Source organism: Elgaria multicarinata, chromosome 9 (genome assembly GCF_023053635.1).
Source record: "Elgaria multicarinata webbii isolate HBS135686 ecotype San Diego chromosome 9, rElgMul1.1.pri, whole genome shotgun sequence".
NCBI lineage: Eukaryota > Metazoa > Chordata > Lepidosauria > Squamata > Anguidae > Elgaria > Elgaria multicarinata.
In genome coordinates this window covers 68368587-68382387 of record NC_086179.1, presented here as the reverse complement: position 1 = coordinate 68382387, position 13801 = coordinate 68368587, and the positions used below count along the sequence as shown (strand labels likewise).

At 40.1% G+C, this 13801-nt stretch overlaps 1 protein-coding gene across 2 annotated transcripts in view; it reads left to right on the top strand.

Moving 5' to 3' along the window:
- Positions 1–11069, top strand: part of TSPAN12 (tetraspanin 12) — a 75551-nt gene extending 64482 nt beyond the window's left edge. For both annotated transcript variants that reach the window (XM_063134058.1, XM_063134057.1), the window contains exons 6-8: positions 2927–3034; positions 7280–7423; positions 9875–11069. In XM_063134058.1, the coding sequence (XP_062990128.1) occupies positions 2927–3034; positions 7280–7423; positions 9875–10180 (558 nt within the window). In that variant the 3' untranslated portion in view covers positions 10181–11069. The remainder of the gene's footprint in view (positions 1–2926; positions 3035–7279; positions 7424–9874) is intronic.
- The last annotated feature ends 2732 nt before the right edge of the window (positions 11070–13801 follow it).

Here is a 13801-nt window from a genome sequence, read left to right as displayed (position 1 = left end):
CCTGTGAGTTATAATGAAAAGGAAGGAGGCCTACGGTTAGAGACCCAGGACTCTGTTTGATAGGAATTGTACGTAGTAAGTTAGAGAAGAGGATACTGAAAGCTTAAAAATACCTGAGTTCAGGAAGAGCATCTGGAAATCTGGGCAGTGTCTTTCCAGGGTTTAAGAGAGGAGTCTTTCTCAGCTCTCCCTGGAGAAAGGTAGGGATTTGAACCTGAGATCTTTTGCATGTGCTCTGTCACTGAGCTGCAGCCCTTCTGTTCTATAATACTGCATAGCATTGGTACTTTCTGAAGATATACTGTTTTGTAAGGGTCAGTTTTGAAGTAAGTATTCCAGGATGGTTCTGGGAATGTTTTGGTGGGTATGCAATGCCCTGATCAATTCCTTGATAGATTATCCTGAGCGTGGAATCTTGGATACTTCCTACCCTTTTCAATGATACGTTTTAAATACATGCACCTGTGGGAATCGCTTAAGAGACATCACAAAACATTACATCCAAACAAGTTCTAAGTTAACGATCAATAAATTTTGCAATAAACCATTGCTGTGAACTTTGGGAAACACACAGATTTCTCTCCTTGAGTAAGGCAGTGGTGATCTCCTCTTAACTAAATACTGAACTCAATGGCACTGCAAGAAAGAGAAGTAATTGCTATTACCATGAATCTGAGGGTTGATTAAACCTTAACAAAGAATCCAAGATTGTGTGAAGATGGTTTCAATTAATTTGCAGTGGATCCCATAGTACTGTTGTTTATTTGAAAATTATTGGGATGTTCTTCTTATAGAGTGCACAGTTACATTGTGGAATTTGCTACCACACAACGTAGCAATGGTGCCAACTTGGATAGCTTTAAAAGTAGATTAGAGAAATTCCGACAGGGTAAGGCTATCGATGGCTACCAGTCAGGATGAGAACATATTTCCTCAATATTAGAGGCAGTATGCTGGGGAACATGACTGTGAGAGTACTATTGCACATATGCCATTCATTAACTCATTCCATTTATTTGCACCCCTCTTTTCTTAAAGCCGCTAACAACATGATACAAACACAGTACAATAATTTCAAATGACAAACAATGTGAAACATCATCCAACCACAAGAGTTTTACAATAAACCTATAAATGCACTTCCAATTGAATACTTATGAGAACACCAATTCAGTTAATGCAAAATCCATGTCTCATTGAAGAAGGCAATAATGAAATACAAGCTATATGTAAGCCTAATGTATACACATTTACATCCCCACACCAACAGCTAACATAACCTGCCATGTGGACATAACGTTAAAGGAGCCAAGTCTATCCTAGGCCACCAGAAGTCAAGAGAAGAACCAAGTTAAGTCAATTATTTCAGTTAATCGTAAGAATCAGTATAACCTGAGACACCCTGAGGCATCTAGTAGACCACTCCAGAACAGACTGTTCTATATACAGTATTTATTTAAAATTCCTTTTAGGCCAGCTTTAAGAGGGCTAGGTTAGATAGGCCTTTGATCTGATCCAGTACGGCTATTCTTATGGGTTGGATTAAGGTGATGTCTTCAGTTACACCATCTCTTTTCACAATAGAGTTCAGCCTGTTTTACATGATAAACTGCTGCTATGCCATAGTTACTTGTTTTATGAGAAGCTATTATCACCAGTCAGCTATTGCAGAATGTTTTTCCTGTTAGCTCACTACCTAATAAGGAGGGCAAGGATGAAGGATGATAAACTTGTTATAATGGCTTCATCATAACAACCTGAAGATACCAGCAGTTTATCACACAGAGAACTAGGAGGGAAATTACTTAAATAATTGCATCAGTATCTCTTCTTCTTCCCCCATTTCACCCAAGGGTACCCAGCCAAATAAGAAAAAGCCAAAAGATGCAAGAATTGTATTACTATTAATGAGAATGCAGCAATACAGAATTGTACATTACAGATGATATGGACGGGTTTGATAGTTAGTTTGGTGCACAATAAAGCTGGAACGGAATCAGTCCTTAACTCAGAGGACTGTTCTGTCGAAGGAAGCAAAATTGTGCTTAACATACCCTGATTGGGGTCATGCTCTCTGCCGTGAGAAAGCAAGCCGTATATATCTAAAAATAGTCTTTTTTGGGGGGGAAATGACATTGGAAAGGAAATACTTTCTCAGCACCCACCGAACGTACATTGCAAGCACACAAACAATAGGCTGTTGCAAGTATTGCTGGTGCAAAAAAAGGTATTGTCTCTTTTATCAATAAATAGCAATTATTGATGCACTTCGCATTTTGAGACTGGGTGTTCTTTTGTTGAATAACAGCCAATAATAATTATGATTGAACTTTTTGTGGGGATTTCATTTATTCAAATGTATGCTTTGTTTGCAAGAAAAATAAATAAAACTACTAATTGTTCTGTGTTTTAATGGCAAAATTGTAAATATGATTAGAGGAGGAATGTGGGTCCCCCCGCCCACCCCCGCGATAAAACATCCAATGGTCCTTATTGCACAACTATTTGTGAACTGGACGGGTGATCATGTAGAAACTCTTTTTCCTCAGCATTCGTAAGACAGTCCAGAGAGCTTTGGGAATTTTCTGCACAGCTTTGGCTATTGGGTTGTATGTAATAAAATAAAATAAAATAAGGAAGTAGCAATGAAAAGGGAATTAAAATCACTGTATATATAAAAAAACAGACAGCAAGGTTACAGTCTTATCACATAAAGCCTTCCATACTGCATGAATGGGAAGTGGGAAATTCTCCCTAATGGCAACTATTCCACCTCAAAAATGCTCCCCTGAATTGGCCATCAACTACAGGACAGTGTATTTACTAGCAGTTTTGGTAGGTTTCTATTTATTTTTTAGTAATTCTTCTATGAATGCCTTCCAGTTGTTTTCTGTATGTGTTCCAACATTTTTGTCTTTTTCCTTAGGTCCCTGTACAGTGGTCAGATATGGTTACTTTAAAAGCCAGAATGACCAATTATGGTTTACCTAGGTATCAGTGGCTTACTCATGCTTGGAACTTTTTTCAGCGAGAGGTAAGTGAATAAATAGCACTATGAAATAAACAGTATTCAGTATTTTTCTACCTACATCTGGATATATAAATGTCTCATTTAAAAAGCAACATCCTCCTGAAGTTGTAAGCATGATAGGCAAAGACTTATAATTTGTGACCAATTCAAATGAAACAATATATAGAAGTGATACATATCTCTCTCTCTCCCTCTCCCCACTGTCCACTCATAATCTCCAAAAACTCCAAAGGCAGTGGAATTTTAAAGATGTTTTTAGAATGTTTTTAGGATGTTTTTAGGATATTTTTAACAATGTATATTATGTTTTAATTAAGTTTTAGGTATTTTATCGTTTATTGTTTCCCCCCGCCTCGATCAGAATGGAGAGGCGGGTAAGAAATAAATTTATTATTATTATTATTATTATTATTATTATTATTATTATTATAAACAGTCATATTAGATTTTGGTTAAGTTAAACTGAGGACAAACAACAAGTGAGGGGGCAAGCATCATGCCCTGATTATGGGATTTGCTGAGTCATCTGGATGGCCACCATCAGAAATAGAGAACTGGATTAGATGGACCTGGGGACTGATTCAAGGAGGCAGTTTAATGTTCATAAGTAAAACACATAAGCTTTTCTCCATAAGCAAGAAAAACATGAATTGAATTTGCACATAGTGGGAATTTCTTATACGTACTGGAGGAATTTTGAATTCAAAATTGCGTAAGCTTAAATGTCAGAAATTGGGGTCTGAGTAGAAAGTTCAGGAAGGCATAATGTCAGAAGAGTTGGAAAGAGCCTGAAATAATATTTCCAGATAATTGCAAGTAATGTTCCATCGATTGCTGTCCTGTACAGTGGCCAGTTTTTATTTTTTGTATGCAACTGATGGTGAGAACAGCACTGGTCCCTAGCTGAGGGAGCTGGTTTTTTAAATAATAATAATAATAATAATAATAATAATAATAATAATAATAATAATAATAATAATAATAACTATTATATAGCAAATGTATGGATATTATATAGCAAATGTAGGGAAGTGCACAAGGGAAAAGCCATTAAGTCTAGATACATGTTCATGGGCAGGAAAAGAACACTTTAAATGCCCATCATTCTCTTGCCCTGGTTGAAAACTGAAATCTATCACAGTTGCACAGATTTCCTGTTTATTTAAATGTTTCCTGCCTACATTTGATAACTCTGTATTTGTTTGAGAAAGAGCAACCTAGTAAGAATATAAAATTAACAAGTTTCAAGTTATGTTCCTCTAAAGTCACTCAAATGCTAGAAGGAACACAGTAGCTTTTTATGAAGACAGACCTGAAAGGACTCCAGGATGCTTAGCCTGAAAAAAGTACAATGTCCCTTATTACCATGCACTCTGGTGTGTTGATATAAAGATGGAGTCACTAACACCTGAATCCAGAAAGCCCAAATTCTGAAATAGCTATGTGTGTGTGTGTGTGCTTGTAGGAAGCCAATGTCATTCAGCAGTAATTGAGGCTCCATCCTTAGGTTTTCTGCTTTCGTTGCAGAAAAAAACAATGTGAAGCCCTTAGGGGTATGGAGAGTGGGTTTTCTCCACCCCAAAATTCAGAGCAAAGCTCCAATGAGGTGCTTCTCCACACCGATTTTCGGATTGGCTCTGTCTCTACACACTGTTGGATTACCGATCGGAGAACCATTCTGGTTTTGGGTAAATGCTTTGTTATAGCCTATAGGAATTAACCAAAATGCTTACAGTTCCCTCATTTTTAAAGATAAAGAGATGAAACTTGGCACAATGAGAGGCCCTGCATAGGGCTTTAGCCATGCCAAGACTGAAGCAGATTGGTCCATCCCTTGATTTTTAGGATTTTTTAAAAGTTTGAAGTTTTAAAATTAATTTTTTAAAACACCACGGTCAGTTTTAAAGATAATGAGATGAAACTTGGCAACATGATAGCTTTTAAGTAGGGCTTTAGGCATGCCAGGTTTGAAACAGATCCCTTCATCCACTGATTTTTTAGAAGCACAAATGTAAATGAGATCAAGTCAATATAATTGATACGTTTTAGAAGTCACTCATAAGTCTTTCACAGAGACATAGGCTAAACCTCATGGCCTCTACATAGAAAATAAATAAGACACAATTCAGACATTAAAGATGGTAAGACTCGGGATGGGGGTGAGGAGGAGAAATTTAACTTTCCCTGAATATTCTATATAGACTTGAAAGTTGTCACATTTCAACAAAAGAAAAAAAAAGGATTCAGAGGGTGATTCCAGAGTGAAGCTGTTTAGTTGGAACTGATGTATCTAAATTTATCAGACTTGGGCTCCATAGGAACTCACTGCAGAAAATAATTGCCCCTCTTTAGGTATTGATCTACATGGAACATGGGTGGGAGGGTCCTGCTCCACCTTGTCCTGCTTCTGGGTTCCTGGTCAACAGGCGGTTGGCCACAGTGTCAACAGAGTGCTGGACTAGATGGACCCTTGGTCTGATCTAGCAGGGCTCCTCTTATGTTCTTACTATTTATTTTTCATTGCAGTTTATTATCGATTAGGAATGGGTCACACTCACTCTGTTTGGATTTTTTTTTTTTACCCTGTTTGTGATTTGACTTGGCATAGTAATGGGACATACCTCACTTTCACATTCCCAAGCCCTTTTGATTGTTCATTTATTTATTTATTACATTTTTAAACCGCCCAATAGCCGAAGCTCTCTGGGCGGTTCACAAAAATTAAAACCACGAAGAGCATAAGAACAACCAACAAATTTAAAACACACATACAAATTACAATATAAAAAGCACAACCAGAATAAAACCACACAGCAAAAATTAAAATAGGTTAAAATGTGAGATTAAAACAGCAAAGTTTAAATTTAAGTTAAATTAGGTGTTAAAATACTGAGAAATGTGTGTGTGATATGTATAAATCTGCAAACTCTGCCAGACAGCAACCGCTCTTGCCCGTAAGAGCTTACGCCTACTGTTAGTCTTTGAGGTGACCCCAGCCTTAGTCATTGTTGCTTCAGTAGAATAATATTTCTGCACTTCAGGAATTTGTCACTATATATTCAATGGTATGCAGGTGCTCATCCTGACAGTCCCCATAACTGTGCCCACAAGGAGTGTTCAAAATTCCAGGCAGCTGAGTTGCTCCATATCCAGTTCCAGTTCTAGGAATTTTCATCTCCTCAGGAGCAGGGTTTTTTGTAAAGCAAAGGAGTCTTAATTGCCCATTCATTACCAAGCCACCCCATAATATTTTACATTTCAATATATTGTAAGAAAGAATTGGGAATTCTGAAGGTGGTGGCAGATGAGGTCAACATCCCTGCAATTCAAAATGTGCCTGCTCTGCCTCCTTGTGAGCCGGTTGCTATTGTTTTTTAAATAAGAAAGCAAAGCTGAGATTCTCAAGATGCAAAATAACCTTGGCTTGATTATAACGCCCCAGAAGTGACTGCTTATTGATAGACATTTCCTGCTGTAAGCTTTTGTTTAAAATAAGCCAAAACCGTAGCTAAACTGAACTGTGCCAAGTATGCAAATTCAGACTTTTGACTTAGGGAGACTTGTGAAATGTATCCCTGGCCAGAAGCAACATTTTAGGAGGCTTAATGAGAAAAGCTGTCTTACTATTGTAGGCCGATAACTAATTTGGTGTGTTTCCCATTTTGAACGTTCTGCTAACTAATTTTGACCGCTTGTGGGCTCAGCTCTTGAATGAATCCAGAACCATCCTCATTCCATGCCACCTTTCCTTTTATTTCTCTGAAAGCACATAATTTTTGTTTGGAAAGGATTTCGTTTTAAATTACTGGGATCCTTCCTTAGCAGTGCTCTGACGCAGAGATCTCTGATTTCCTAATATCAACTCCAGTTGTTAAAAAGATGAGTCATGGGGAAAAGCCATGGGGCTGAACTGAAGAGGATGGTGTTAATGACTGCAAATCACAAAACTCTGGGATGCATCTCACTTGGGCTTTCCTGAAATTTATGGGAACTGCTGCACTGCCAAAATAAGTGATTTATGCATTTTAGCCGAGACGGAAGAACGACAGGCAGAAGGATTGGCTCGTTTTCGGCCCGGAGAGCATGCCAGACGTAATCTCCAGCATAGGGAGAAGCCGTGTGCATTCAGTAGTATCAGTATTCAAAAGAATACTGGCCTCCAGGCGAGTGCAGGATGAAAAGGAACTTGGATTTGTTCTTAGTGTTTCATGCCCACTGAGCTTCACACGGGCACTCACTGTTTTGCAGTTTAAATGCTGCGGAGTGGTGTACTTCACCGACTGGCTGGAAATGACCGAAATGGATTGGCCTCCTGATTCCTGTTGTGTAAGAGAATTCCCGGGATGCTCCAAGCAGGCACACCACGAGGATCTGAGCGACCTTTACCAGGAGGTAAGCAATTCATCGACAAGTCACTTCTAAGATTTGGAGAAGCTTGCTATGATTGTGACAATAGCTTCCCGCCGATCTCTTCCGGTGCATAATAATGGGCGAGAAAAGAGGTGGCAGGGTGTTTGTGGACTTCCTAGACTTCTTCTTTCTTATTGGAAAATGGCCCCCTTCCTCACCAGTCACCAACTGTGTTGCAGTGCCCCGCTCAGAAAAGCCCTGCTGGATCACAGCAAAGGCCCACCTGGCTCACAGCATCCTGCTTCTAGACATGAGGGCTACCCCACTGTTCTTCCCCAGCAACTGCTATTCAGAGGTGTATTGCCCTACGGACCTGGAGATAGCATATAGCTATCTGCCAGCCACTGATAGTCATACCCTTTCTGAGTGTGAAAATTCAAGGGTTCCTACATGCGGCAACTGCCCCATTCGTTCATGGACAGAGCTGACTTCCCTACTGAATTAAATAGCCTGCCCACCAAGGGCAGAAATAGTGTGCGCACATGTGTTTTTGCATCCCCTTAGCCGGCAGCAAATTGCTGGATGGGGCATTAAGCTGAAAAGCCTGCTGTTCTAACCAGCCTTCCTGCACAAATTTGTGTACCATTGCATTCTTACCAAAATGCAAAGCTGGAGTGTTACAAAGGTTTTTTTACACTCCAGCTTTGTATTTCGATAACAATGCAAGCTATAAAAGTTGTCAGAGCACCTGCAATAAATTAAAAACATTGTAGTTTTCTTTTTCTCTTGATTCTTTCATCTGGAGAACTGAAATATTTTGTGTGGATTGAGTAGGAACTATTTAATGTCACAGCTATTTGTGAATACTGTTAGTGCTGAGCTGAAAATTTTGATTATTTATTTATTGCATTTTTATACTGCCAAATAGCCGAAGCTCTCTGGGCGGTTTACAAAAATTCCATTTTTGATATACATACATACATACATATGGGGGGACTGAACACTCTGGCGAAAGAGGCTGGGAGAGGTGAGAATTTCAGAGAATTTTCTCCTTGTGGAGGGGGACGGGGTTTGCATATACCTTTTTAAGTGTAGGAAGTTGTTGTGGGGTTTTCTTTCTTCCCCCCCCCCCAAAAAAAAAACCCTCTTCTGGCACTGACAGGAGCCCAGGATTTCTTCCTGAATGCCTATTGGAGAAGGTGAGGTCACATGATCTCCAATAGGCATTCGGAAAGAACTGCTAGGCTCCTGCAATTACTGTTAAATAAAGAAATAAAGAAATAAGATCCCTCAGCAAACGCTGTCCCCCTCTCCAAGGAGGAAATTCTCTGAATTCCACTCCCCCACCCACAAAAGAGGCAGAAAAAACCCAATGCCTCTTTCACAGGGAGAGAAGAAATTCCCGAAAATAGGGGGATTCGGCACAACACTAATAATGATAGGAGATGCAACAAATAGTTCTATTCTCACTTGCCTCCAAGGTCTTGTATTCAATGTTCATCTTACTTAGAGCAGACCCATTGAAATTAATGGGGCTTAAGATAGCTTAACATTGGATACAACCCAAGGACTCCTCGGAAGAATGTGGAGGATATCACCTTTTGAATGTCCACCACTAGAGATTTGCAGCTTTCTTACCCAATTCCGTGGGCTTTTATGTTAAAACGAAGAAGAAAGAGCAAGCTGTCCTAATCATTTTGGGAGTTCTTTAAAACTCTGTATTGGTTTTTGGTGCTTTGGCACACTTTTCAAACTCTCCAGAGAGCTGGCTGGTCAACACATCTTGGCTTTTTATTGACTTCAGTTGAACATAATATTTGGTAATATAAAAAGGGCTCATAGGAAAGCAGGAAAAAGCCTTAAGTTAAAAGAAAAAGCTGTTTTATGACTAGGCAACTGGAAATTTCTTTATTTAAATTATGTCTAGGCCGCCTTTAAGGATGGGACCCTTCAAAACTGCCAAACTAAATGTTCCATTTAGCATTGCATAGTAGAGCCATGTGTGGTAGTTTCCTTTACCTCTTTGAAAGTGCATGTGGTCCTGATTCAGACTGGGTTCCCAGCACTTCAGGAGGGGGATTAAACCTTCTCCCCCCCACTCATTTATTTCATGAAATCCCACCTCTATCCCCAGGCTGGGGGGTTAAAACAAGGGGGGAACCGCTCGATGGACTGCAATGGAAGGATCAAGGTCGCCCACACTTCCATGGAGGTACAGAAAGCAAGATGTTGAGGGCCAATAGCAGTGCATCATCCCAGTGGGAAGTAGAGCTTGCAGCCCGGCAGGAAGGCTGACTGGCTGGGACTCTGTGCTGGTCATTGCACCACTGTGAATGATCTAAGAGGTCATGTTGGAGCTTGGAGGTCATGTTGGAGTGGGAGAGCAAGAGCACTGCCCCAGGATGCCAGAGTCTCTTACTGGGCCCAGGCTGGATACGGCCCTGTTCATTTTCAATGAGGGTTGACCTTTTTCATCTCTCTCTTGGTCCCCAGGGTTGTGGCAAAAAGATGTACACTTTCCTTAGAGGAACAAAACAACTACAGGTGCTTCGATTTCTTGGGATCTCCATTGGGGTCACCCAGATTCTGGCGATGATCCTCACAATAACTTTGCTATGGGCCTTGTATTATGACCGACGGGATCCGGGCACAGATCAGATGCTGTCCTTGAAGAGCGACGCTACGCAGCACCTGTCCTGCCACTCGGTGGAGCTGCTCAAACCCAGCTTGACAAGGATCTTCGAGCACACGCCCATGGCAAACAGCTTCAACACACACTTTGAAATGGAGGAACTGTAGGACGATGTGCCATTCTGACAATTGTACATTGGAACACGGCAGTCTTTCAAGGTTCTGAGTGCACCACTCGAATTCAGCTGTATATGAGAAATGAAAATGGATCCTGAGCAAAGATGCTCTTAAGGAAGGAACGAGAATCTGGGTTCTGGCCGTTTTCTTCCTTAAAACTTTTTCAGTTCTAAGATTCTAATGAATTTTGAATACTAACAAAAATGCTGAGAGCAAATTAGCTCTTCACTGTTCATGAGGTTCTATACATTATGTAGAGTGCTGATTGTGGCAGGACAGTCCTTATAACCTTTGAAAATAAGCATTTGACAAAAACATTCAAGGTATGACTTCTGGGCTCTGGTTCTATCTGAACTTTTGACTTTATAACAAGTCTGATAGACTGAGGATAGGCAACTTCAACACAGAAAGCCTCCCTCAAGGGCCACAGTTAGCCAGTATTTCTCATTGATATGTAATTGAAGTAATTTGGATAATGTAATTGAATTAACTGGTAGTTGGCAAGCCACAGCAGCTGGATGTGTTGCAAGCTGCTGTGCTTCTTCTACAGTGGTTAATTGCAGCTGCGAAAACTTTAAAGTCAGTCCTTTTTTTTAAAAAAAAATGCTTCTGAAGTTTTAGAAAAAAATGTTTAATTTTCAAATTAATTAGTCCAAAAGCACGGCATTCTCAGGATTTAGAAAGAACACACATGAGCCCCTGATCAGGACGTTAGTGTCACATGTGAAAATAATAATAATATTCACTGTTGTCATGGCTCAATTGATGTGCAATTCAGTGGAATCCACGTGTGTTTTAGTTTACCTGTGCAAATCCACCCCTGCAGAATCTGTTCTTCCATGTCAGTGCATTGCAACATGGAGGAGATGAGTGGAATGTTGTTGTTAGCCCATAGGCAAGCGAATTGCTGATTTGAGGCAGTGGGGACAATGTTTGCTTCCTACTGAGTCATTGTGGAAATTGCCTCTAAAAGATCAAAGATACGTTTGTAAATAGTAAAGTGTGTGTATGTATAATTGAATTGAAATCCATATGAAAGTTTGGTTTTGAAAACTTTAATGTTTGTAAAAAGAGGATGATTTTTTTTCTTTTTTTTTAGCAGCACTTAGCTGTTCTTAAGAAAATACCTGAAACGTCTATTGTTTTTAAATTACTTTTTAATTTTCAAATTAAATTATGTGGACTAAAGAGAAATTTTAAATACTAATAATGAGTATAGTTATTATGGGCAGAATCCAGTGGGACATTTACACCCCTGACGATGCCTTTCTGCCTTGCTGACTCCCTTCCAGAAGCAGTGGCCCCACCAATTCTGTTGCACAAGCTTATGCAAGGGAGATCTAGCACTTCCTAGCCCCAAAACAAATGGAAACACTTGTTTCTAAAGGAGGCAGGTCAGTAGAGCTCCCTTATGGGAGCCTGGCCAACCTGCCTCCTTCCAGAAACAAGAATTTCTGCTCGTGTTGGTTCGTCTCAGAAGTGCCAAATCTCCATTTTCCAGTTGGTGTGATGGAAGAGAATCGTTGGGGGGCATAAGCGCCCCATTGGATACTTCCCTATACCTGAAATATCCACTTTTTGGGTGGGAAGGGGGAAATTAAGTGGTGTGTGTTTTTTGGAACTGGATTTATAGAAGAGAAATTCTACATTCTTTCCAAATGGGATTATTTGGAACTTATATTTTAACCCACTTTCACTTGCCTTGCTCACTTTTCAGGAATAAATGTTGAGAATGCTGTAGTCAGAGTTAACTGTCGCATTGACATTGTTTAGCTCTGGCTGGAATTCATTCTTAGCTTTTTGGTTTTCTTCCTGTAGTACATGACCTGGCTCCTTTGCTTGATTAAACTGTTTGTTCTGTAGGAAGCATTCTGTGGATCACCTTCTCCCTGCATGGGGCATACTTTCAACTGGAAGTATGTCCTGTGAGGAAGGCTGCTGGGTTCCTGGTGGCCAACACTTGACCTAAACATCTTTCACTCCCTTTCAGCTTGGTGGCCCAGCTCAAGCTATAATGTGCCCAGTCCAATAAACCGTGGTTTGTTGGTTGGAGTGGGAACAAGCAACTGTTCCAGGGCTTCCTCCTCCTCTCCTCTAATGTGCCTGGCTTAAGAGAAGACTTCCTGGTTTGTTAAATTATGTCTTCCCCATAATGTCCAAAATGAGAATTGTGATTTAAATGCTGCCCACAAATCAGGATTGCAAACCGCAACTCAGTTTTCAAACCAAGATTGTAAGCAGTCCTTAAATCACTTTGGGCATAACAGGAAATTGTGATTTAACAAACCAAGAAATCTCCTCGCAAGCCAGACATGTGGGGCACAGGAGGGGAAGGAAGGTGGAAGGGGACATTGGATTGTGAACCGCCCAGAGAGCTTCAGCTATTGGGCGGTATAAAAATGTAATAAATAAATAAATAAATAAATAAATAACTTAAGTCCCATTCATTTCATTGGGTCTATTTTAGGACCAGATCTACACCTTGAGTCAAATCTTTACAATCCCATCATAGTAACGCTATATCTTTCTTCCATATTTATTCCTCGTCAGACACACAATATTTGTGGTAGTGTTTTGGATAACGTGGAATAAACAGCAGGAAATAACACTATGAAAATGGTATATGGAATGTGCCCCAACAGTTATCAGTGCACTTCAATACTGTTAGAAAGGAGTAGTGTAGATTTAGCCTAGTTAGGACTAATATTGGATTCAAACTAATTGGAGTGTTTCTGTTTGCGCTGGGCCTATGATTATGTAACTACAGGATATTAATTAGCTGCTCTTTTTCAAACAGTTAGAGAACTTATCAGTTTGCAAAGAAATAAAACATAACATAATTTGCTTCTAATTTTCATTTATAATATTGGGTGGCTTAAGTTGCCACAGAGCAAAAAGATTAAAATATATTTATTGAATTGTGAAAAGTGCATTTTACTGTATTTTATATGTACTATTGAATCTCTCCTCTCTCCCAGCAACATTCTTGTTCCACATGCTGTAGCAGTTAATTCCAATGATTGGATGTCCTGGGATAGCCAATTAAAAGCTTACTGCATGACATGTGTATCTACCTGGGGAGGTGAACACCTGTAGACATTGGCCAAGTGGTCAAGAAGCCATGTTTGACACTCGTTAGTTGCTGCTTGGAAATTAAGGGTGGAGGATGGTGTGTGGGGTTGGAGACTATAGATTTTCAGGTGGCTATCACATGGTCCTGGCTCATAAGAATCCACCTCTAGGGCACAGTCCACTGAAGCTTTTTTACATTGGTGCAGTCCACATCAGTGTCAGCAAGATTTGATGAGGAAGCGGCCCTTATGGCAGGGGTGCAGAACCTCAGGCTCAGGGGCCAGATTCAGCACCCAGGATTCCTTAAAGTGCCCCACCCATTTTCCCTGGACTACCAACTGTTTGGTTGTTTCCTTGCTTTTGTGCAGATTTCCCCAATTCTCAAAGGTTGAACGGCATCTCCTAAGGCTTAGATACTGGCAGTATGAGCTTGAACATAACCTATGCTGGTATTTCTTGGTGTTTTGTCCCCAGCCTTCAGCCCCACCCGTCACTGGGAGGTTTTGGAACTTCTCCAAAATGGAATTTGCCCTTCCAGTT